The sequence below is a fragment of the Stegastes partitus genome, unplaced genomic scaffold (genome assembly GCF_000690725.1).
Source record: "Stegastes partitus isolate 25-593 unplaced genomic scaffold, Stegastes_partitus-1.0.2 Scaffold1955, whole genome shotgun sequence".
Classification (NCBI taxonomy): domain Eukaryota; kingdom Metazoa; phylum Chordata; class Actinopteri; family Pomacentridae; genus Stegastes; species Stegastes partitus.
Window position 1 is genome coordinate 85,635 of NW_007579686.1, and position 25,911 is coordinate 111,545.

At 40.4% G+C, this 25,911-nt stretch overlaps 1 protein-coding gene across 1 annotated transcript in view; it reads right to left on the reverse strand.

The window, feature by feature from the left end:
• LOC103373328 (seizure protein 6 homolog) overlaps positions 1-25,079 on the reverse strand; it is a 49,761-nt gene extending 24,682 nt beyond the window's left edge. Inside the window, exons 1-3 of the mRNA XM_008303192.1 lie at positions 25,031-25,079; positions 14,958-15,722; positions 14,387-14,508 (exon numbers count right to left, since the gene is read on the reverse strand). Of these exons, the coding sequence (XP_008301414.1) occupies positions 14,387-14,508; positions 14,958-15,722; positions 25,031-25,079 (936 nt within the window). The remainder of the gene's footprint in view (positions 1-14,386; positions 14,509-14,957; positions 15,723-25,030) is intronic.
• Positions 25,080-25,911: the final 832 nt, after the last annotated feature.

The window sequence follows — 25,911 nt, forward strand, 5'->3', positions numbered from 1 at the left end:
TGCAAGAAAAAAAAGAGTCTCATTGCACACAAAGCTGGTGATTGTTGACTTACAGTATTGGCCTTCAGTTCACACCAGATGGGATCTTAATTCGGCAGCAGCACTTTATGTGTTTCCGTTTAAAGCCAAGTTTAGTCTGATAATGTTGATCTGAAAAAATGGGTCACCTGCTGTGTTACTTTTGCTCAGTCGTCTACCAACACAGTAACAAAGGAATATGTTCGGTTTTGTCGTTTCTTTGTAAACCTGCTGCAGGATTGTAGAACCTGTCTGGGTCACTCCGCTCGTGTTTTGTTGCACGACTGATTCATCCTCTTTGTGTGCTCTCCTTGTGCCTGTGAGCAACTCTGTCAGCAGTCCTCAACAGGTCTGAACAGCATCTGCAGCTAAATCTGGTGGGGGAATCTCAAGAGTACTGCATGTAGTTAAACTGTCTGGATAATGGAGTACTGACACCTTTTGGAGCACATCTGATTCAGTCCCTGAAGAACTGAATGTTAATCCAACAGCAGGTCACGGTTATTATTGTGTATGATAAAAGAAAAGGCTTTCACCTTGCGTTTGCAGCATTGGGGTTTTTCATCTTCCTGATTTATGTAGTTTGTTTGGTGGTTGTGGGGTTTTTGTACAACAAAACTTTCAGTAAGTAAGATTTTTGATCATTATCTTTTAAGTTGTTATGGTGAACTTGTTAGGAAACAGTTTCTTATTTGCACATCCAGCAGTTATGGGATCCCTCTCTTTTTCAAAATTGCATTCCTTTACAATTAAACTACATTCCCAATTACATTTTGAGGGTGTCACACATACCTAACCAACACATCATTGCCATTTATTAGACTTATTCCAACTCCTTTCAAACAACTAATCATATATTACAGTAGATGGTTCAGAACTCTTCATCTTAGTAACTCACAAAATGCAAGAGAAGCCTCAGATATGTTGGGAAAGAGTGTAGTTTAGCCGATTGGTTCTCAAACTTTTTGAGCCTCAACCTCCAAAATAACATAAGTTTGTGTTCGTGACCACCTCAATTTGAATTTTTAATATATCATGAGTAATAACTTTGTTGTTGATGCACTAATGCATTAAAAAATAATGTGCTAATTCCACAGATTAATCTCTTTACATTAACACATTAACTTTCTTTCTTTTGAATTAATGACTTGAGTTTATTTTGAACAAATTAAAGGGAAATTGAATATAAATACAAAAGAAAATAATTATGAAAAGAGCATTAAAAAAAAAGAATAAAATCGCATAATCAAATCATAATATTAACAAATTCAAAAAAGGAGTAGGAAGAAGTGTACACTTTTAATGTTGACAGCCCTAATGCATATTTATTTGACAAATGTTGGCTTTTTTATTATTATTATTATAATTTTTTGCAATGATCTGGTGACCCCCTGATATTATCTTGGGAACCCCACCAACCCCCAGTTTAAGAATCACTGGTTTAGCCCAGAACAAGATATTTTCTTCAACCTAACCAAGTATGTTTGGTGCTTTAATCTAAGTTTCTAACATGTGGTTATTGATGTAAGAGGGTGACCTTTAACCTAAAAGTTCACATGTTTGTGAACCTAACCAAGTGGCTTTGTTGATTAAGCCTGATCAAAAAGCGATTGAAAATAAATAGCAACTGATAATGATCCAACACTGGACACAGACCACAGTCTCCACGGTGGAAGTCTTGTGCTGGACTGATGACACCATTACTCCAGAGGAAGCATTTCCTATAATGTCTTGCTGTGACCTTACTGGGAGAAAATGCATTTCTTTCAAAACGTTATAAAGAATACAGTTTAGTTGGGAGCCGGGGTAGGTTATGGAGCAAAATTATCATTCATCTGAAGCTGTGTTTTCAGGCCACCAGGCAAATGTAAGTCCAATATTTTCTTCCCTTTTAGCTCAGTGTTTTACCAACCTCTGAGGGAAATGTCTGGCATTTTAGCTGCTGAATGCTCCACTATGTTCACCAGTGTTGCAAACCGCTCTGTTTGCCTTTTGGTTCCGTGCACGTACAGTAAGCTGTAGTGGGTTCTTTTCTCTAAAAACAGCTGCCGGCTGCAGTAAAAAAAAAAATCACTCTGAGCAGTGGGAGTAAACCCGAACAAAAAGTTGTGGGCCGGGGAGCTAGACAAAGAGCTGAGACATGCTATGAAGTAATCTGTGCTGATAAAAGATAGAAACAGAGGACATTTAAAATATATATATATATAGATATATATGTAAAATACCTCTATAATACTGTTCACAGCTCAGTGAATCTGATTATTTAAAACCAACTTTCATCCAGATGTGAAATGAACCAAATCCCTGTCTTGAAAGACAAGTGCCCCATCAAAGCTAATTCGGCCACGTCTATTTCCAGCTTGTAGTGGAATTCATGACATGATCCGAAAGCTAATTCTGTCATAGGTAGCGGGCTCAGGTCTCAGGTACGCCACGAGGCAGAAAAAGGGTTGCCCTCCATAGGCTGGTGTCCCTGAGGTAATATGTGTGCAGGAGTGTTAGTGCAGCAGCCTGGAAAAGCTGAGACAGTGGGCATGATGAGCAGTATTCACAATGGTGGCAGCAAAATAAATTTGGTCACGTAGACTCACTGTCACTCAGTCAAACAGGAGCTGGCAATGAGTGCCGAGAGGCTAATGGACACCGTGAGACGGAGCTTAGAGGTGACTTTTTCTGGAATGATCCAAGAGATCAGCCACGGATTGATTTGATGTTTTTTTATTACTACCTGAATTAAACACAACCCCACTCTGGAGGTTTAGGGATAAACCACAGAAAACAAAGAGCAGATGAAATAGTGAAAAAGCAGATATGTTTCTATATGTATGACAGAACCATTTGTGTATGTTTTAACACACACAAAAATTGCTTTTTATAATTGCAGCGAAGGTTTTGTAGTTATTTCACGAACCTCAAACGGCGGCATCACAGAGAGTAATAAAGGATTGTCACATGATTTTAGAATCCCAGATTCTCTATTTCTCAAGGGTAATGGCAATGACAAAGCCTTAGGCGCAGTTCTGTTTTTTTCACTTGTGCCTCTTTTTTTTTTTTTTTTTTTCCTTCTCTGAGTTAATATGGAGGGCTTGGATGTTTTGCAAATCAGGTTACTTCAGCTACTTGCTCGCCATATAACTTCATAATTCCCCCCACAGCACAGCACAGCACAGTAATTCTCCTTCAATTTAACATTCACACTCTGTGACTGAAATGCAGGCAATGTGCAAGCGCAATTTAGTCTGACAAATTTGGAAAATTACAGCCTTGGAAAATCGAATTGGAATTATGTAATTTTTAATTGTGTTGTAATCAATCGTTAACTCCTTCCATCCCGGAGAGCCCCGTTAGCAGGACCGGGATGTAGCTGTAAAAACATCATTTTTCATCATTTTCAATGTTTGTGGCAAATTCGATGAAAAGACAGTCATGTGCTGCTATGAATGAAATTGACGCAGCGTTCGTTTGTGTCTCGCTTTAATGGCATTAAATGTAGTAGCCGCGGATTGTTAGAACATCGGCGTCTGCTGGCTCATTATTATAAGGCTGATATTGAGTTTTTGAAATCTCACTCTGTCCTGGAGATAAGGATAATGAGACTTATTGTATTTCAAAACTCTCCCAAGTGACTCTCATCTATAGACCCCAAGGTTGTTCATTCTGGTCTGACAGTTTTTTTTCAGCTGCTACTGACTATATTATTTTGCAGGTGAAAATGTCAAAAAACGCCCTGGGCTTAGGGGGTTAATTGGTTGGATCGTAATATTTTTTACAAGTATATTAAATTTAAAACATATGAGAGAACATATATTTGCAAAGCACATTTCCTTGTGATGCAAGAATGGTTAAACACCCATGCATTTTATGTGCTTCTTTCTTTAATTTGACAATATCTATTCAAGGATTCAAACAATCTGCATCTATAATTTCCTTCATCTCTCAATTTCCACCTAAAATTTATATCTGTCCTGTGATGTGTTTCTGTTACCTCCACCATCAGGTACTGTAAAGCAGGTGGTCGATGAGAAATGCTGCTATTCCACCGTGGTTCATACATATTTCAGTCAACTCTCCCTCTCTCAAAAAAAAAAAATCATGCTAGGAATCAAATGGCCTTCTTGCCAAAAAATTCACTGAATCCCTGTGAATCAATCCATGCTCTCCTGTAGCCAACAGCTCAGTAGAAACAGCTAAAATAGAAATAAAGAGCAAAAAAACTAAACGTTAGCCACACCCATTTGAAACCACATTCACTCTTTCAACAAATTAAAAAAAAATTACTTGAGATTTCTTTTGTTTCCAGTGTGTTCAAAAATTGTTAATATGCAGATTCTCAGTTCTTAATTTCATACATTATTCACCCACAGTATTTGTCTTTGGTACTTTTAGTTCCTAGCTATTATCTTTTGGGAATGTGTACCAGCCGTCATTTAGTCCATCAGAGCTAAACAATGTCCACGAGGCCGTGATGTTCTCTTCTCACTGCTGTGCACAGGATTTATGTTCAGTTGGACAATTCTTGGATCTCTTAATCTTTTTTTTTGGTAATAAAAATATCAAATGTGATCATGAAATATTAGCTGCTGGTACAATTAGTACAACGTATTTCAACAGTAAGCTGGGCTACCTGTCAAAACATCTATTAGACTGACTGCTAGAGGTCAGGGGGCGTTTTGGTCCATTCATGTTTTTGTTTTTTTGTAACTCAAGAAAATCTTTTTGTCCTTTTGCCTGCTTGGACAACAGTAGTGCAGTGGTATCCATCACAGCTCCCTCCACTGGTTCCAACTGGTGACAACTTCAGGAGTATATAAACTCCTGTTCTATCCAAATCACATTATGTCTTTTTTTTTGGTTCTGCAGTGATTTAGAACCTTTACTACAAATCTCCAGAGCATTAAAGGGCCTTCCGCTCCTTAAATATCACTGATTTCCTGACATCACAGTAAGCTGGGACCATAAAACAATGTCAGTAAGAAATACAACAAAACAACAATCTAACAATTGCATAGTGATGAGTAATCTACAATGAGAGCAGTAGTTATGTGGCTTATACGTGTAGGGAGAAAAGAGAAGCAAAAAAAAACCCCCACAGATTTTTGGAAACATAAAAATGATTGACTGCGAAGAGTCAAACGTCAGGATGAGGAAACTGTGGTGAAGAGAGGGAAACATCTGTAATGTGGCGAATGGTCAGATTTCAAAATTAAGAAAAAACACACCAGGACAATATGCTGTGAGACATCCAGGCGACCTGTGCCATCGAAAGTGGGAAACACAACAAAACTTTTTCGCTATTTTTTATTTTTTTTTTAAAGTAGTGTCACCATCCCGTGGAGTGAACAGAAAGCCAAAGTTTGAAGTGTCGCCTAAGCTCACAAGGAAGCCTCTACTAACTCCAGCATCAGTCGAACCTGTCTGCCTTTTTAGTCATTACCTAGAATCAGACTTGTTTGTCACTTTAGCAGCCACAGTTTTCTAATTTATTTAGATATTTTTATGTTATAATGCGGCATAGAAAGGGGCTAATATGTTTAGCGTAATGTGCCGTTCTTTCCATGTTTATTTAAAATAATTGCTGCGTTTGACTTGTTGACATGTGAGCGATAGTCCACGTTGACTGCAATGAGAATCAAGCTTCTGATTCAAACATAAAAGCTGATGAGTCTGGGAAGTGTTTAGAACCATTCAATTAAAAGAAAAACATTATTTGTTGTATTTAAGATTCAGTTCAAAATGGAACACACTCCTTGAACTTCAAATTAAAAAGCATCCTGTGGCGTCGCAGTAAACGAACGCGTCCTGTTTGCATTCAGGGTCATTCATCAAAATGAATATTGTGATTTCTGTCCACGATGATAATGTTCCCGGCTATATCCTCCAGCTCTATCCCCTACATGCATTAGCTCCTTTAGATCACGGGGCTCTGCTGGTCATTCCAAGGCCTCGGTTAATAACCAAAGACGTCTCCAGACTTCTGAAGCCTCTGCCCATCGAGATCAGACAGGCTCCATCTTTAACTTCTTTTCAATCGCTTCTTAAAAGATTCTTTGATGAGCGCGTCTTTGTGAATAGTTGATATGTTTCATGTGCTTGCGTTTAAGTCTCTTTAATTCTTAATGACTATGTGATTGCTTTAATTTCATCTGTTACAGTGACTTGTTATCTCCATTCAATCCATGCCTGCATTGTATTTTAAATGTCTTTGCAGAGCGTCGTGTTCACAACTTGTTTTTTAAAAGCTCTATAAATAAAACGGTTTGACTTGATTCAGTTTTACCTCTTCACCTTTTCTGTTTTATGTATTCATCTACTTTTAACATTATTTATTTCTTGTGTTATGATTCCTTTTCTTTCTTGGAGAGCCCTTTGTAGCTGTGTTGAAAAAGTAGGGCTTCACAAAATGACTATTTATGATACTGTATATGTATAAACACATTAAGATCAGAGACTTTAAAACAGTACAACCGCTTTTGAGAAAGTTGCACGATTCCTGTGGGTGATAGAGAGATACATGTTTTTTTAAGACAAGTCAGTGAGGCTTTGATTGTTGTTACATATTTCTACCAATGTTCATCTGAGCACAGATAAAATTACAGATGTTACTCGGTGAAGCATTACAGCGTGGGTGTTTCATTAAACACCTGACTATGCAGGTATTAATTGTACAGTGTCCACCTCATGTCTGACATGCAGATAGTGCGACAGCTTATCATACTCAGTGGGCTCAACCAGATTGTAGATCTGTGACCACTTGGTTTACATATAGCAGGGAGGCTTATGAAGGATAGGTGAGCAGATAGTGGACAGTGAACATTTGGACTGATAGATAGTTCAGCCCCAGAGGGCCCTATCATCTGTCATCCACCCTGGGACCTGTCACTGCAGCCAGCAACAGCTGTCCTGCCTCAATTATGAATCATTGGCCATGTCAGGAGACATCAGACTACCTTATCTTCGGCGGTGCTGCAGCCAAACACCCTGAGGGACTGCTCTCTCACTGTCTCACACACACACACAAGTACATGTGTGTGTGTGCATGTATGTCCACACACACACACACACACACATGCATGTTCCTCTGCACTGTAATGAGAGCAGCCTTATTGTAAGTCCGAGCTGGAATCTCTGCCTCAGCAGACACATTTGTGGGACAGGGATTTGGCTGACCAAGCACACTTCTGCACCAACCACAACATTATCAGAGGATGCCATCTATACAGTATGCTGTTCCATTTTCAGAATAGGGTTGAGAGAAGAAATAATGTCTGTTTAGTGTGGGGATTTTTTTTTGTCCAGCTCATGAAAAAAAATAAAAATAAAGCTCTAAACAACGGAAGAAATGTAAGACTGTCCTCTGAGTAGGTGCTCTTTCACTTCAAGCGCCGCCTGTTTTCCCAAGCACCGTTCCAATAATTGTTTTTTTCCTGAGACTTAATCAAAATGAGAGGACTAGAGGAGAGAAGGTCATCTCTCTCCTCCAGCCACTGTCTTTTCAATCAAACCACTGTAATGAACACACCGTCCTGCAAGGCCACGCAGTACAATTGACGGGCCAAGAACGGCACTCGGAATACAAACGATGAAAAAGTATCTCAAAATAATGTTTCACAGGATAACGGCATTTGCAAGATTGAATACCTTGATCTTGCCGCGTTAGTCGTGACCTTTGTTGAACAGGGAGCTTCCAGTGAGATGCGGTGCTGAACCGTGAGAGCGAACAGTGAGCAGAGGTGAAGATCCATCTTATCACATCCCAACAGAAAGCCGCCTGGCATGCTGTTTTATCTGGGACCGGAGTCGGTGCTGATAGCACGCAGTTGGCCCCACGTACGGGATAAACAAAATAATCTGTATCTTGCAATTAGTGAGTTACTGTCTACTTTGAAATAACTCAAGTCAAAAATACATTTGAATAAAAATGCAGTTTGGAAAGGAGACGGATATTTCTCCTGGGGCTTTGAAATACGCAATCTGTCAAACAAATCTGACTTTTTACGTATGGCGTGTAATTTTTATTCATTTATCCGCAAGTACTGTACGCGAGATGAGCTAACTGTCCACAGAGATTGGCTCTCGCTGATGTTTTATTGTTGAAAACATCTGGTGGTGCTCTGCAATGAACATTTACTCTGACTCACAGGAGCTATTGCTGATGCAGGAATGAGCAGTATGTAATCAAAATGATACCACTATACATGGAAATTAAATGACCCTGCTGCTGGGGGCAATAAATCAACAGCCACTGGACTCGGCAGCTGCAGTGTCATCATTACTATGATAAAACCCACTGGCTTATACAGTGGAACATACTGGTAATGCACCTACCTCACTGCCCCCCCTACCTCCGGTTGATTTGAATAATCTTGGTACACCACATCCAGTTGCTGTTTTTGTGTATCTCCTGATAAATCCATACAAAAGAAGAGTTCTTCCCGTGCTCATTATATGAAATATGTTATCTTAATTGAACATTCACCTCTATGTAAAACAGCCAAGACCGACTCCTGTTTGCCCTGCTGTCTAAAACAATGGATTCTTACCAATCAGCAAAAGCTGAATGTTAATGAGGATGTGCCGGAGCCAGCAGCTCAATACAATACTAACTTGTTCATTGTTCCTATTTGAGCTGGTTCATTTTATGCTCCTGAGATCACCAATTGCAAGAAAAAGGAAGAAAATAAAAAAGTATAGTGACCATTTTCTCAAATATTTTGCTTTTTTTTTTCTTTCTTCCAGACGCTTACAGAGACGCAGACATTAAAACCTTTTGAATTAGAAGTCGTTTCATTAGATGCTTTCTGATAAATCAGCCTCACTTTCAGAGGTGCCTCTCGGGCCTTGACAGCTCAGTTTGTTTGCTGCAGTGTGCAGTTTTTGCATAGATTTAAATTCATGCATTGCTGATTACTCCTCGTATTTTCCAGCGTGCATCTTTACTCTCCCGTCCTCATCGTGACACTGAAAGAATTGGAGAGAAGCGAACCTTCTGCCAGATAGACTTCTCCCTTTATGACAGCTAGCTGGGTGGAGGAGCAATTAGTGTCACCTGAAAGCATTCCTCTTGGGATGGCTAGACCCCATGAAAACTCATCTCGGCAAAGCCCTGACACCCTAAAAAGCTCATCAAGATCAAACTGGCCTTCTTTATGTCCTGGCTTACTCGCCCACGGCACAGCATGATGAAGGTTTCCTTTTGCCTCATCTCAAGTTGATTAAAGGCAGCAAGCCTGTCCTGGCTTCCATTACTCAGTCAGGCTCAGTTTCTCTGCAACACATCTGCTGCGTCCTGCGTCGTTTGAGCTGCTGGGGAACCGAGTCCAGAGTGTTTTACCTTGTTAAAACGCCACTTTTTGTATGTCAGAGTTGAGAAAGAAGAATTGCATTCGTCATTGCATTTAAAATAGGAACTTTTTGCAAAGACTCAGTCTTTTTTTTGCGGGAAATACCTTCTCGTGGCATCTGATGAGAGCACCCGGTGGTCAGCCAAAAGCAAATTTGATTCCCTCCCTCATCAGCCACCCTCTGCCACGGTCAATGCCGTGTGCATTTTGCTTCTGTTGTAAGAAATACTGGAATTAAAATAAGAGCGCGAGGATCAATACAGCAATTCACCCGGCACTGAGAGGGGGCTGTGTGTCAAGTATTGGTGCCGCTTATTAACATGACTATTGATTGGAGTCAGAGGAGCATGGTCGCAGAGGCAGCATCAAATACCAATCGTTAACCCTCAAGTCAGGGTTAGCTATAAACACTTGGCATGCTCTGTAACGTCTCAATCCTCAAAGGGGCATTTCATTGATGATCCTACTCGGCAGCCTCACCTCAGGTGTAATTCCTCAGCACGTTCAGCCCTGAGCTCATTAGGTGTTTGGTTCTCGGGTTTTACTCGTTTGAAACAATATTCGCTCGTATGAGGATGAACCACTCGGACGCTGTAATTTCCCCCGCTGAGACTCAAAGCTTCTGTTTCATATTTATAAACTTTAATTAATGAAACAAACAGCGACGAAAAGTTTTGCGGTGTTTTGCATGGAAAACTTCTCGGCTTAGGCCTAACTGTACCGATCGATAAATAACAATGAATTACTTCCATTTACATTTAGTTTTAATTGAATGAATTAACTGGAAGGCGTATTTTTATGTAATCTATCATCCCTCTGATATGTTTACGTATAATTGAAATCCCAATATCACGTCCGACTTGTTGTTTTAAGCGACATAATCACGAGAATGAAATTAAAGGCCTTAATGAGAAAAGGCTACAATATCAAGTCAAGCCAGAGTCATGCTAATTTGTTCCTGTGTTCTGTTAATTTATTCCAAGGTTCACTGCAATAATTTGAACCGACTGAGGCAGGGTTGAAGAGCGAGACAAATAGAAAAAGGAATAAATGAGAGAGAGATGAGGAGTGGGGGAGGAAAAGCAAGGGGAAAAAAGTGAAGAACTGGATAAGAGAAGGAGAAGAGAAATAAATTAAATATACAGTATTAATCTCAAAATCCCTCCCCACCATCTTTTTGAATGATGCTGCTTTAAGCCTGTCAGCAAGTGGAAACACAACTATAATCAGACACTGGTGGGGGGGAATGTCGCTGTGTCTAGGCTTCTAGCCGTAGAAGTGTATTAACCAGCGCGTCCCACACAACACATTTGGGTTTTTAGAGAGAGTGCAGGGTGTGGGATGAACCGGAGCCGGGAGAGCCTGGTGCAAATGGGAACTCCTTGAGACGCAGACAGGTAGATCAGTGAGCAGAGGAGACAGAGAAATCAGAGCAGGACAGATGGCCTGGAAAGAGCTGATAGCTAGCTAACCCACTGGATTTATTTGATCAAATAAAAAAAGCTTCAAAACAGATTTTAAGCACTTTAATGCCACAGCCCGGCTCTGGAAAACCTCCATCTGTCCTCCTCTAAAACCTTATTGCAAAAGTGACTGTGATGAAGACGAGGAGGTAGAATAGAAATAAGATCACCAATTCATATTTGTATTTCTACGGGGTGGAAAACACAAACTTGGTGAGGCGTGCTGACTCGTTCGACTGCAAGATTTGCATCGCGGCGAGGCTAAAACATGTAAATACCTCTGATATTATAATTAATGATCCGAGAATGAATGAAACAGCAGTTTTTACATGATCATAAAATAACCATGAACTATATGAGCGGAATGACTATTTTTTATTAATAGTAATTAATCACTCCAAAACCTTAACTTAAGTGAATGCTAATGCCAATTCTTTATAATTTTATATTTAGACCTTTACTCGCAGTTTCAGGGACGCTGAAAATGATGGAAATGAACCCTGAAATAAACCCTTCTCACTGTAATATAGTGACGTGCTCGGGCTTTAAAGCTATTCATCACTGCTAACCTTTATATAATGGCTGCAAATGTCAGAAAAAATCAATACTTTATATCTTATACTTACAACTGACGGTTTACACAATCTGCTGCGTATTTTGCATTCGATAAAATACTCGCTAAATGCAGCTAAAGTGCCTTTTTAAAAAAAAAAAAATACTCAGAGTGTTTATCGCACCTATTAGTTTATCTTTGTGTTGAACGTTGTGTTATATCAGCCTCCGAATGTTTGTACAATTATTCTGCGAGTAAATCGTAATGTGGTCAGAATCGCCAGATGGGGCAATACATTATATGCTGTTAGCTGTGGCAGAGAGGTTGAGCAGTCAGGCTGAGGGCAGTAAATTCTCCTGATACATTTTTCATCCTCCCTCTCCCACAAGCTGCCAGGCTGCTGAAAGGAGTATTGACTAAATACAGAAAAGGTCTGATCTTGTTTATTTATTCCCCACCAATCTCTGTGATATTTTTGAATGCTGGTAGAATTCAGAGGGGTCTCTGAGTCCTGGAAATGACGCTGCGCCTGTTTATTGTGAGCACGCATTGGGTTTCACTGAACTATAGGTGCACAACATCAACACAGGTTTTTTTTTTAACAGTCCCCTCATCTGTCCTTCAGAGTGTTTCCTTCATCTAATTCCCCTCCTTCACCCTTGCAAACTCCTCGTGTGTCTGCTATAATGACTCCCCGCCTTCCATAACGAAGGCCGCCTGCCAAAACAAGAACACGCACTTCAACCGTACAGCCGTTCCTACAGCTCCTCCACTCTCAAGTGTGGAGCATTCAGTCCGCATTAATGGTTGGCAGAGTAAATTGTATCAATACCGAGCCAATCAAAGTGAACACTGGGAGCTTTTAATCCGGGGAGGGGGGGAGGTTTGTGTGTGTCTAACAGACTGTAGAGGAAAAAAAATGGTCATAAACCAACAAATCATCCATAATCCCACCAGAGGTATGACAGGGGGAAGGTGTGACTTTTGCAGCTTTCCTCCAGAGATCATTGTGCGATTATGACAAATAAGCTCATCACAAAAAGTGGAAGGGATTTATTCTCTGCAATAACAGGTAATTTCATATATTTCTTCTCATGTGGATACTATTAAAGGATTAATTCCTTCAAAATTACACCTAAAATGTGATGAAATGTGGAACTCTCGAAGTGATTCGGGGAAATTATGTTACTTAGTGAAGCATCTGCTGTTAGAAATACCATCTTTTTATCAAGCAGACTGCAGTCGCATTTATCCTGTCACTCCCTACTTGCTGAAATGGGAAATGCAGCAGCTCATTGACCACTGTTAGCTCTTAGTCGGAGAAAGTTGGTGGAAGTGTAGCTGCATTGCAGCAAATGAGACAACAGCTGAATGTGTGTGAGTGTCTACCCGCAGATGAATGAGCAGGTTATAAACTTTAAATAGTTGAGATCGAAAAATTATCCAAATGTAAAAACAATCAAAATGTGAAGTAAATATTGTTCTGTTCGCATAACATTGCCTGCTTCTCCACATGTCTATCTGTGTGCCTTTTAAGCCTTGAAATCAGGACAGCCAGCAGGAAAAAGAGCTTCACACACTGCTGATGAGAAGGCATGACACAAGCTTGATTTCAGGTTGTATCTCTCCATCTTCAGTCACTTCATGTGTTCCCAAGGAACAGAGACCTTGGCTGCTCATTCTCTTCAGCCCTGCCAAGCAATTGTCTACATAGTTTGCCATCAGATCACTATCAGTTTAGCTGTAGGAGGGAGGGAGACAGTGGCCCCCATCTGTTCACATGGCGCTGCTGAAACACATGGCTGCCTCCTGTTTCTTTATCAGGGCCCGGTTGATGTGTGAGTATAAAATGTCTATATGTTTTCCCCTTTGCAGCTTTGAAGTTTTAGAGTCTCCGAAGAAATTTTCTGCCAAATGCACTGGAGAAACTGCGAAAAGCCCGAGCTGATAGATCAAATGGGTCTGAGAATATGCATGCACATGTGCAGGTAAGTGTGCGTCTGCTTATAAGAGGTTCAAGATTTACTTAAGTTACCCAGAGGAAGCTTTCAGAGAAAAGCACACTCTCAAACATATACTCCGTCAAGACTTATCTTAGCCCTCCAGAGGCAGCAAGACAAAGCTTGCACATTTTAAAGTCTCCGGTGGTAAATGAGGCATTTCAGGAATTGCAAATGCCAGGGAACACACACACTGACAGTTAATTTTTATAACCTTTTGTGAAAAGACTTACCAAGCAAACATTCAACCTGAAACAGACCCCGTCACTTGTGCCCTCATCCACCTACTCATTCCAGTAATTCACTGCCTGTCTATCTCTATCAACCCACACAGGACCAGCAAATACTGTTACAGCTGAAACTAAACCAAAAATATGTCAGTACTCTTCACTGTTTGAATAAACCCCTTTGTTGCAACATTATGTTATTTTAAGAAGAGTTTTTTATTTTTTTATAAAGCATCATAGAGCAGAGTTCAGGAAAAATGGGCTACAATCAGTATTTTAGATTAACAATGAGTCATGATTTTCCAGTCGCTCCAGCAAACCCACAGACAATTATGCACCTCCTTCCAGCCCCACTGAGCTTTATAGCCTTTTTCAGCTAATTGTTTTGGTTTAACAGCCTGAAACTTTACAATTTTGGTTAAGTTTCTTCATTCTTGACAGCTTCATTTCCAGATGCAGACTGCTGTTTTCAGTTAAAAGAAAAAGGCTCAGGTAAACTCCTGTTCACCACCTGCCCAACTTATAGCAAAGAAACAGATTCGGCAACCAGCTGGTGAACAGAGTGGAGCATTTAGATTGTTTCTTCTAAAGCTAAATATTAGATTTTCAGAACCCAAAATCTATTCTAATGTTCCTTGAGAGGAGCTGAACCTCAGTGTTGTGTTTACGTCTTGTTTTAGCTTCTCCCCACTTGGCCAGTGAATGCAGGATTAAAGATGCAGTTTGGAACTTCACCAGTAAGACACTTAATCAGAGAGCACAGTATCGAATGATCAGTACTGACCTGAACCTCGATGCCGTATCCCAGGTAGACAGTAATCAAGTAGTTACACTCCACTCCAGAGTCAAGTTGCTGTAGGATTTCAATGTTACCCTCAGGGTCAGTGAAATTCAGACTGCACGGCTCTGTGGGAGACAGTAAAATGACAAGTGATTCCCTTTTTCCCAGACCACTGATCTTTCTGACAGCCCACCTGTGTCTCCGTGGCCCCGTAACCCTCTAACTATCTCTGCAAATATCCTCTCCGACACTGCTCGTCTGGGCCTTCAGCCCTCTGCGGCCAGTGGAAAGGACAGGCAGGACACATCAAGAAAAATCAGATTGTTTTTGACACATGAGCAACTCTGTCATCCCTGGTGGTGAGATGAGAAGCCGTGTGCGGAATGCGAAATGAACAGGAGTGGTGCTGATGACCTGATGCTTAATTGTCTCGTCCTCTGGGATGTATATGTTAAATCACAGGGGGGTTGGTACAGTCAATTTTGGATTTCCATTGACGGAAAAGTCTTCTGATGTTGATGCTATTTCTTGCACAAAGTCAGTACATCTATGAAAGTATGAGGAAGGAGCCTACCTGATGTCTGCATGGTGGTGATTGTGGTAGTCGTGATGACGCTTGTGGATGTTGTTGTGGTACCTTCTTCTCGAGAAGCTGGAGTTTGCTTTGGTAGGAGATGATCGGGGCTGCTTTTGTTTTTCACTGCGGTTTCCCTACCTTCCCCTTTCTCCATCCTCATTGAGGAGGGTGCAAGGGTGGCATCTACGGGGAAAGTACTCCAGCTTCGACGCTGGCTGTCCCGTGAGGATAGGGGACCCGCCGGGTTGCCTTCACCTCTGTTTTGTGGTGTCACTTGAGTGGTGAGGGAGTCCGTTGTTGGCTCTAACTTGTCCGCCCCAATGGTCCTCTCCTTAGATGACTTCTTGTGAGGGAAGGACATGGGCGACGCCGGTGTTGTGGGAGGAAATGTGGTCAGCGGGGAGGTGGCGGCCGCAGTGGCAGTAGTGGCAACGTCTGAAAAGGCCGGGGCGTCCTCATGGGGCACGAGCTGAGTGACAGGGTCTCCTGCATTCAGAGCCGACGCAGAGCCTGGCATGGTGGGATAACCAGCCACAGAGCCGTCCTTCCTAAAAAAATGCTGGTCTCCCTGGAAGTTCCTTGTAAGTAGGTGTTCGTGAAGCAGCAGGCCCCTGAGGAAAGGCTGGTGGTTGGGGATGTTCATCGGTGAGACGGTGGTGACCGAGTGGACTTCACTTTCTGTGTCCTGTGTTGGTAGGTGTGTGAAGAGGTCCCTGTCTGGTTCCAGCGTCCTCTTTCCAATTCTGTTACTTTCTTTTGGACCTAAGAGCAGAAGAAAAAAAAAAAAGTAATATGATTATATTAAGCAAAAATATTACAGTCCAGTGAACTACAAAGCAACATACAGTATACGAGAGCAGTACATCTTTTTGACAGTTTCATTATAGAATCATCAACTCTCCCAGCCTATAATCTACCAAAATTATGCCTAATGAGGTGAGAGCCTGTCCTCCTGTATAATTCTTCCACACATACTTTGTTGCTATTTTAATCAGTTCATTATGCATGTGGTGTGTGTGTGTGTGTGTGTGTGTGTGTGTGTGGGTGCATATGTGCGGCTTTGGGAGAAGGGATGGTGGCTTAGTATCATCCTTTAAACTATTCATCTTGGAGACTTTAATAATAGCAAATCTGTCAAATGGGTTAACACACACTAACCTGCCACAGCATTAAAACTACCTGCCTAGTGTTGTGTACATGCCACCGAAACAGTTCTGACCCCTGGACTCTACAAGACCTCTGAAGTGCCCTGCCTGTGGTATCAGGAACCACTAAATTAGCAGCAGATCCTTTAACTCCTGTAAGTTTTGCGGTTTTGCTTTCATTTTTTCTTCAGTGAAACCCCTTGATCAAATTGAGATCTGAGGAATTTGAAGGCCATGTCAACACCTTGAACTCTTTGTCATGTTCCTCAAACCAGTCTTGTGCGGCATCAGGGAATGCCGTTGCCATGAAGAAGTATTTGTGGACTGCAGCACTGTTTAGGTAGGTGGACAGGGGTCAGCGCGGGGCACTCTGACCAGCTGCCTGCTACACAACCACGTACACAGCAGGCAGGCTGTGATACACTGTGTTCTGGTTGTGAGCAATTTGCGCTACAGTAGCTGTTATGTGGGATCCGACCAACACAGGCCAGCCTTCACCCCCTACGCACACTGATAAGCCTTGGGCTCCCATGACCTTGACACGGTTTACTAGTTATAAACCAAAAGTGGTCTAAGGAAGGATAACTAGACACATTTCCTTCTCACTAGTCTCACTAGTACACAACGGTCTGGCTGCACCACAGAAAAGAAAAACATGCTCAGACTTGATTATATATTTTTTTAAACCAATCAGAGTTGCTGTGAGCGAGGCTAAGCAAAGGCTGTCCCCTTGGTGTTGACTAAAAATAGTGACGAGTGGAATTTATTGGTGGAACATTTGCATGCAGGGAGACAAGAAGTGTGATTAAAATGGATAAAAAGGAGGGAAAAAAATCTATAGGGCTGCTCTACTGCACTACCTAAATCCTCTGCTAAACTCGAATTTTTCAGGTTGTTGCCTGGAGGTTGTTGTTGTTGTTTACTGAAGTGAAGAAAAGGTAGGTAGCGGAAAGGAAGGACATAGCTACCTGCAACTAGCAGCCAATGGCAGGTTAATACTCGAATCCCACTTCCGGTGAGTCAGACTAGGTAGGTACTAACCACTGCATACTGGGAACATCCCACAAGACCTGCTGTTTTGGAAATGCTCTGACACAAACATCCCAGTTTGGCCCTTTTCAGAACTGCTCACCTCCTTACACTGTCTATCTTTCCCGCTTCCAAAAACAGCAACTTCAAGAACTGACTGTTCACTTGCTGCCTAACATATCTCACAACTTGACAAATGCCATTGTAAAGAGAATCAATATTATTTAATTCACCTTTCAGTGGTTTTATTGTTGTGTACGATGCACACGGTAGCATGTACGACCACAACATACCAACGTGAGTCTTTTTTCCTTTTTATTTTTAGTACTTGACATGTTGTGTTGTACATTTTAATTGAACCGGCAATAAGGACGTTCTTTTAAAGGTTTAGCACCTAATTAATACTGACAGTGGTGAGTAGCAGCTTGCAGAAACCCAGTTTATCAAAGACGAATTCCACAATCGCACCCTGCAGGCAGTGAGATCTCAGAGCGGAGCAACGCTGAGTAGAAATAGTCGGGTTACTCGCTGGATACGAATGTTTAAAAGCACATATTTTTCTAAGACCTCATTCCGCAGTCTAGTAGGTTTTTTTTTTTTAACCTAGACTCACACACAACTCAAATATAGAAAAACACATAACCAGCGAATAGTCAGTTAATCCCAAAAGTAAATAAAATAAAATAAAGATGAATGTATGAACTTGTGGGTGCGACATTCAACATACACACCCAGTGTTTCTAATTCAGTAATAATGATATCTTACACTGTAAAAGCCACCAAAAAAAGATGTGACTTTGCTGTTTTGACAATGACACTGTTAATCTGTTTATGTTTTAATGAAACATCCACAGCTAGACAACCTGAGACAGATGCATGCATTCGATATTTGATTAAAAAATTTGCCACGGGTGGGAAGTATGCAACACAAACCTAATGATTAAATTAAACACTGTAGGGTGACACAAATTAGGCATCCTGGTGATAATGATACATCAATATATACATCTGTATATATAATGGTGCAGAGAAATCACTTGTAGTGAATAAGCCAGTCATTTCCCTGGAAAATATGAGACAATGAAGATTCACTTGGGGCAGAAAGATAACTGCAGAGGCCCACCTCTGTCGTTTATGTCATTTTAGCTCCAACAGCTACAGAAGGACAAACCAGCCAAGTGTTTTTGTAGCTGCATAATTGCACTGTGAGTACAAAAGGGCCATATTTTCCTCCATTATCTGCTACATTTTCCTCACATCAGTTGTTTGGGGAAATCTAATGAATGGATGATTCTCACCACTGCAAGTGCTTAAATGCTCCAGACTGTATAATCATTAGCAAAGATTAACTTTCTTGCATGTCCTTAGTGGCTCTGACAGGACAGTTATCCTGGAATGATCAAATATTCTCCCGTTCCTGCTATTCATACAAACTCCCATTACAACAAAGATTTTTGCCTCATTTATCAACCTTTAGTTGAGGAAGATTTTCTTCAGATATTGAAATTCAAATTCTGCTGTTTCAAGGTGTGTGTTGGCAGGATTTCATCCTATCTTATTAAGATTGGTGGGGAGATAGATGCACTTCTGTAGTTCTTGACAAAAAGAAAATGAACATCTATGACAATTACCATCCCAAGACAGCGAGATGAGCTGACTGAAAACATTACACATCACTGTGAATTCTTGATTCTTTTCCATTTTTGCATCTAATGTTAGTTTCACCGTCTTCCAGCATTTGTACTTTATTCAATGCAGTGCAAAAGCCAATTTGCAGGTTCAAAAAACAAACAAACATACTATAAATGTTTGCCTAATGATGATGAATATATGAACATCAAACTGATTTTTTTAAATGACAGAATGCACAACAGCAAAAATAAATACTGTAACCAACAAAGGGGTTAATAATATCCTCTTAGTATCTGTGTACAAGTGTCTACATGAAACAATAACGTCAGCTTTGACACCTTAATTAGCTTGCATTCGGGGTGACAGTTTGTCTTAATGAGGCAGAATAGCTGCCAGCACACTTTTCACGCTTACAGATGAAAGCATGTTGTTGACACAAGCTGCAAATGAGTGAGATATCCCTACGTGAGGTTTTCTATTATGGCGCCCCAAGAAGATGAAGGAGTCGCAGTTGGAAATCAAAACAAATGTAGGATCATTTAAAAAAATGTTATTTAGAGGTCATTTGAATGGTAATGTGATGGGAAACATTGAGTAAAATAAAGCAACATGGCCTGCGTGAGACAATATGTCGACAGCGTGATTTCAGATGTTTCTTATGTTAAACTTGCCTGACATTTCTTTATAAATGTTTGCATTTTGAAATTCCACCCCCTTCTGAATCAGATTATACATTCTTCATTTCATGTTGAGTGTCATGGCTATTCATTTTGAGCATGTTGATTAAAAACCGCGGATATGAAAATACTGCAGGCGGCAAACGTTTGCAGTGAAAAATTGACTCTGTCATTACCGATTCTCTGCGGAGTTCCTTAACAGAAAAGAAACATTAAGGTTTTAAATAAGGAACAGCGTCTGAATAAATATGAAAATTATCTGTGCCACTGGAGAAGCTCTCCCGTGCTCGTAAAAGTTTGCGAGCAGTTGTAAGCCGCTGCGGCGTTTTGCTGATGCGGAGTAGTTTTACCACCATCCACGCTAATAAAAGTTTGATCAGGCTATTCAAGAGGAAGAGTAAACAATTTTGTTACAAAGCCTCTCCCAGGCTGACAGAATTGACACATGGTTTTACATTTTACTGACAGACACGACAACACCACATTCATCTTTCTCGGCGACAGAAGCAATTCAAAGACCTTTTGATGTTCTAAGATGGAGGAGAAACATTTCCTTGTAGCCTTATTCTGTCACAACAAGAGCAGCCAAAACCGCGCTATAAAGGCAAACTAAGCATATTTGACACGTCTCACTACCAAAGAGAAGAAAGGGTGCAAAGGGAGGTCTTCATGAATGATTGAAGTGCATAATACTGGACCCCCTACTCATAACTGCGAAATACAGAAAGGCATACTGTACGGTAAAGCTGTGGGGATTATCTTCTTCTTTTTTTTTTTTTTTACCAACATTATTGTTATTGCTGCATCATTCTAGACCCTGCCTCCGTTTTCTTATCTTATCTGTCTCCCTCTCTGTCTCTATCTGTGTTGGGCAGATTTTGACCATCCAGTTGCTGCCCTTCAGTCAGAATATCGAGTGAATGTGGAGAGTGAGAATGAAGAACTGGGTTAAACCAGAGTTTCTCATACACAGATCGATACGGGATCAATGTGTACAGGTTGGAGACCTCACTGTGGTGATTACAGAGCGGAGGAGCTACCATATTGTTCTGATCTCTGAATCTTAATTGGGTGTTTGCAGCTGAGGGGTTCAGAGAACAGAGATGGAACTTTACATGTCATCCGACGGTGCTGCTTGTGTAATTTAAACTATGCACAGCTTTTATTTGAATCATTTCAATGTTAATCATTTTGATGTTTGGCCTATTAGTTGGCCAAAAGAATTATTATTATTATTATTTTTTTCATTTGTCACGTTGAGCTTTATATAATTGCAAGGTTTTGTAATTTTAACAACCTAAACAATCAATTAATCAAGAAAATAATTAGCACATTAATCCATAATTATAATGAACGTAACAATTAGGCACTCAAGCCACTATATTAAAATGATATTTGCATATTAATGCATCAGTGATTATAATCTATTGCTATAATATGATAAAGGTGTAACACAGGGGACATTTTTCCTGCATTTAGCTGTTTTTAAATTTCGATACTTCAGCACATTTTTTTCATTGTACTTGTAATAGAGCTTTACTCGGCACGCCCACTGAACGCTTTAAGTAGCTTTAATATACTTACAGTTGTGACTTGATAATCCGACCCTTAACAATCCGACAGCCTCACTATCCGACCGGGTTTTATGAAAAACGAACTGAACCCATGAAAAATAGCCTTAACATACTGACAGCCTTGGATTCTGACTCTGACATGACATTTTATGTCACAAATAAGGATAACGGCGTATTATCTGACTGAACAATCCGACAGATTGGCTACGTTCAGACTGCAGGACTTAATGCTCAATTTGGATTTTTTGGTGAAATACGATTTTTTTGTGAGTTCGTTCACATTTCCAATTAAATGCGACTTGTATGTGATCTGCTATGTGAACTTCATACGAGCCAAAAGTGTCCCACATGTGCAGAAGAGGACACAACGACGTCACACATAGCGAGCATGCTCAGTGTTTACGGACGTAAACATGGATGGTGGCGGCGGCACCACTGATGGTGGAAACAGAAGTGTGACCGCTAACTAAACTAGCATCAGCAGCCAAGTCCTGCCTGTGTGTTCCAGACATTCGGATATTCATTATTAATTGGGCCTGACTATCCAGAGACCAGTAAGTGCTATTCAGACCAGCCCTACTAGTTATTATAACAACTATGAACAATAATTAACAACTAATTACCCATCAACATCAAGCCCTCCTTGTATCTCGACCTCCGTCTTGACAAGTCGACAGCCTTGCTATCCGACATAAAAGAAGGTTTTACATTTAGTGTCAGATTATCGAGTCACTACGGTATATATATTTTTTTATCACAAGTGGAATCAACTATTTGTGCAACATCAGAAGGTTCTAAAAATGTAATGAAAATGCTAAAATTACGTTGAGTTCATTTGTTATCCAGCCCTGTGTCACCGTCACACTGACAAAAATTACAACTTACGCTGATTCTCTATAAAGTCACAGACAGGCTCTGTTCTCACCTGTTTCTGTACAAAGATAGAAAATCACACCCTATATTCAGCCACTTTAAATTTATTGTGCTTGAAGGACTCCAGTCAGGTATAGATGTACCGTAATGCACCGCCACAACCAGTGTACGTTCAGAACAAAGTGATCTTGATGTGCTCTGTCAGGTTCACAAAATGGGTGTCATGCTATCATAACCTGTGACACACCAGCACGTCGCATGAAGTCGCTACGTGACGAGACCGTCTGACAAGATTTGTGATAAATCACAAAGAGATGGCAGATGTTAACATTTGTGAAAGCTTGTTGTTACACTGCACCTTATTTAAACCTGCTGTAGATCCAACAGCCAGAAGTAGAAACCGTGCTTTGCGCTCGAGAGGTTATTTGAGCAACGGCATCACATCACACAGCACTGTAGCTGGTTAATTAGTGCTAATTCATAAATTAAAGGTGGTAATTACCATGACAGAATGAGATTACTGTTATCTTATTCTGAGCAGTGGCACAAATACAATAAAATACCATTTATTGTCCCAGGGGAAATTTAGTTGGTAAAATGTTTCTTCGGTGCAACAAATTTAGGAAATGTCTCGGCCGGAGAGGATGGAAACAGTTTTAGGAGTGTGGGAAAGGTTTGTATGCTCCTGCAGAAACCGTACGCTCCTTGTATCCGACAATAAAGACACAAACTCTGCTGTTGATGATTAATATGTTAAAAATCAGACTTAATTGCATGTAACTGTCAAAACGAACCAGGCTGTAAAACTGTTGTGTGTCCTGAGATCCTAAGGCACTGACTGGTGATGAAAATAAACACATAGCATATCTACATCCCCTCAAAAAATTACAGTTCCCCCAGATATAAAAACAAATGTTAAAATGGATGTAGCCTCACTACAAACCTCCATAAAATACCCTGTTGGAGCAACTCTGTCTCCACAAAATCACGTTCTCACTGGAGATCACCACACTGCAATGCCACGTATCAAACGTGCTGCTCATTTATTTTCCTCCAACAAAACCCTCAGAAAAGGCGAGTGTGGTTTCTATCACATTCAAATTATAAAGCATGTCTGCAGTCCTTCAACCTATAGACCTGATTATAAGGTGTCCAGGCATCCTGATTATGTGTGATATGCACAGTGGAGGTGCTTCAGCCTAATATTCCATGGCTCCATGACAATCTCTCTGTCTACTAAGATGACAGAGCGAGCAATCATGGGGGAATGCTCCTCAAGATGGCAACAGACAGCCTCCTCTCTTCAGTTGCATATCAATGGAGTCATCAGTGAACACTCAGTGCATGGAGAGAGCGCTAATAAGATGGGACAAGCCACACTTGAAGCAGGCTGCTGATTGACATCAATCTCCTAATATCCAAGGGCTTTATTTCCTTATTATTACAGAGAGCCACTAGACAAGCAAATCAATAAGCAGCTTCCGCTGGGCTCAGATACGAGGACTTCACATCGCTCTACATGACTCCTTCTGGGGTTCTCAGTGGAGGTTTGCGCTCATGAATTCATTCCAACACCTAAGGTGAAAATTTCCTGTTCGTGACTTCTCCTGCAATTCCAGCAGCATGTGCAGATTCTACACTTGTTTGCATAAAGCGATAAGGAAAGACTATAGGAAATAATGGGGTGCAACTGATAAATGATTCCATTAGTCAACTTAATGAATTGATCATTTAATTTTGCTTGTGGGTGTGACAGGTGCATGAAAGTGGAAATAAACAAGTGAAAAAAAAAAACAAAGAAGGTAGCAGGGAAGGAAATGAGGAAGATTAAATTAAGTGAGCACTGGAACAAGCCTTTCAGAAGCAAACAAACAAAAAAAAAGGTCACAATTCCATTCTTCACACGGTAATTTACAGTCTAAAAACAAAACAGTGCATCCGTGACTGCGCAGACATTCCAATTTCAAAGCATCGAATTTTCCTTTTACTGTCTGTCTGGTTTGTGAGTCTCGAGGATAACAGCGTATTGAAATGAGACACACTCTTATCCTCCATCTGCCCTTTGACTTCATTGAGCGGAACCATAACTTTTCCCTTTCATTTATTACGGTCTGTCTATGTTCTGGTTCATTGAGCATTGTCCTTCAGACAGGCTTTAAACAAACTGTGTCTTAATGGTGCTGGGAAGCTCATAAGCCCTGACCTTTAAGCTGCAGCAGAACGAAAACAGAGCGACCCAGCACTATACTATTTGCATGAAATCTACTGTAAAGCACTTACGCTGCGGGGGGTAAACGGGCCATCCTTAAACAAATCTGAACTCTGCGGCAAAAGGGTTGAATGTATTTTAATGGGTTTTAAATTCTGGTTGCTGAATCCATTTGAATTCTGTATACCTCAGCTATTCTTATTTTGATTTCTTTTTTGCATTTTGGAGTTTTTATAGGGTTTTTTTTTTCCCCCCCTACCCAAGACCTCAGTAATAAATGAGTATGTGTGTTGTTGCTCAACTGCCTGGCATTAAAATTGCATCATCTTCTGTAATCACGGCAGAATCTGTCTTTATACAGAAGCCGGATCCTTGTTGTATTTCAATTTACCCATGCTCTGCATCCTAGAAAATACTGGGAGGAATGTCTCTTTTCACACTTCATTTCCTTCCATTAGAGTAATTTATCTTTTCATTTTCTTCTCATTTACTCCATGGTGGAGTCAATTAAGAAGAGAGCTGTGAGTGCAACAAGACCTACAACTTTAAAAATCGGTAATGGGTGACTGTATTCTGACAAATTTGCTGAATGTGTTTTAAAGGTAGTGGATTCACAAAAGAAACTTTTAATGGCAATTTTGCTCCCGCTTGACTGTGGCCTGCAAGACGGATCTCCATCAGCTCAAATGTGGGCTGTTAATTAACATGTAGAGGTAAAAATATGGAATGTAGACGTAGGAAGAGTCGTGTTATACAGTGAAGAGTGTTCTCTGAGAGGGAAGGTTGTACATCAGGCTCTCCTCCTGACAGCACGGACATTAGTGGTGAATTTAAAAGCTGCTTGATTGATGTCACACACCCCGCCCCTCCTCAGATGATTTCCCAGCCCCATAACAAATCCATCAACTTAAGGAAAATACCACTAAAGCACCCCAGTGGTGATTTTCCACCTTATCTGTGTACTTGTCATACACCGACATGGCTGCGCAGACCATTACACTTGTCAATACTTTGTATCTCACCGTGAGCTTCTTGTTGTGTAACAATGAATTAGTCACACACCAGACACAAAAACAAACAAACAAACAAAAAAAGACCAATTTTGGCCTCAAGAACTTCTCCTGTTCTTAATCAGACAGCAGGGACCGTGTGAAAATTGAAGCACCAATAAGATAGCCATCTTGCTTTTGGCAACAAACAAAGTCTTGTTTTCATGTAAATAGAGCTTCTGCTGCTAATGGCTTGTGCAGCATGACAGTATTTATCTGGACCACAGAGAAAAGGTAAAAGTCAATAAGGTCATTCTGCTGAGCATCCTGCGATTTTTACTGCTTGTTACGTTGGCTATTAGTGCAGCCAATTTTATTTTATTTTTTTAAAATAAAGTCTGTCTTTTGATAAACGTGCTTCAAAATAATATTTACAACTATCTGTTCTGATGCAGAATAAATCCAGGACTTCACACTTTAAATTATCCAACTTATGCAAATAAATTAATTTGCACGAGAACAATCTGTAGTTACAGACTGTCACTGCATTTTTCAGTTATGCAAAAAATAAATAAATACACAACATTTAAAGCCTGTAATAAAAGAAAATAACCAGATTTTGGAAAACAGATTTTTTGTTGTTACAGAACAGATATTTACATACCATTTTGTGTTATTTCATGAATTTCCTTTGTATTTATAAGATGAAACCTTAAAGTTAAATATGATAATATTTTTCTAAAAGTGGATACAGTGACAATGAACAAAAAAAAGAAATTTCAATTGTTAAATTGTACATTGATTTGTTTATTATATGAGAATT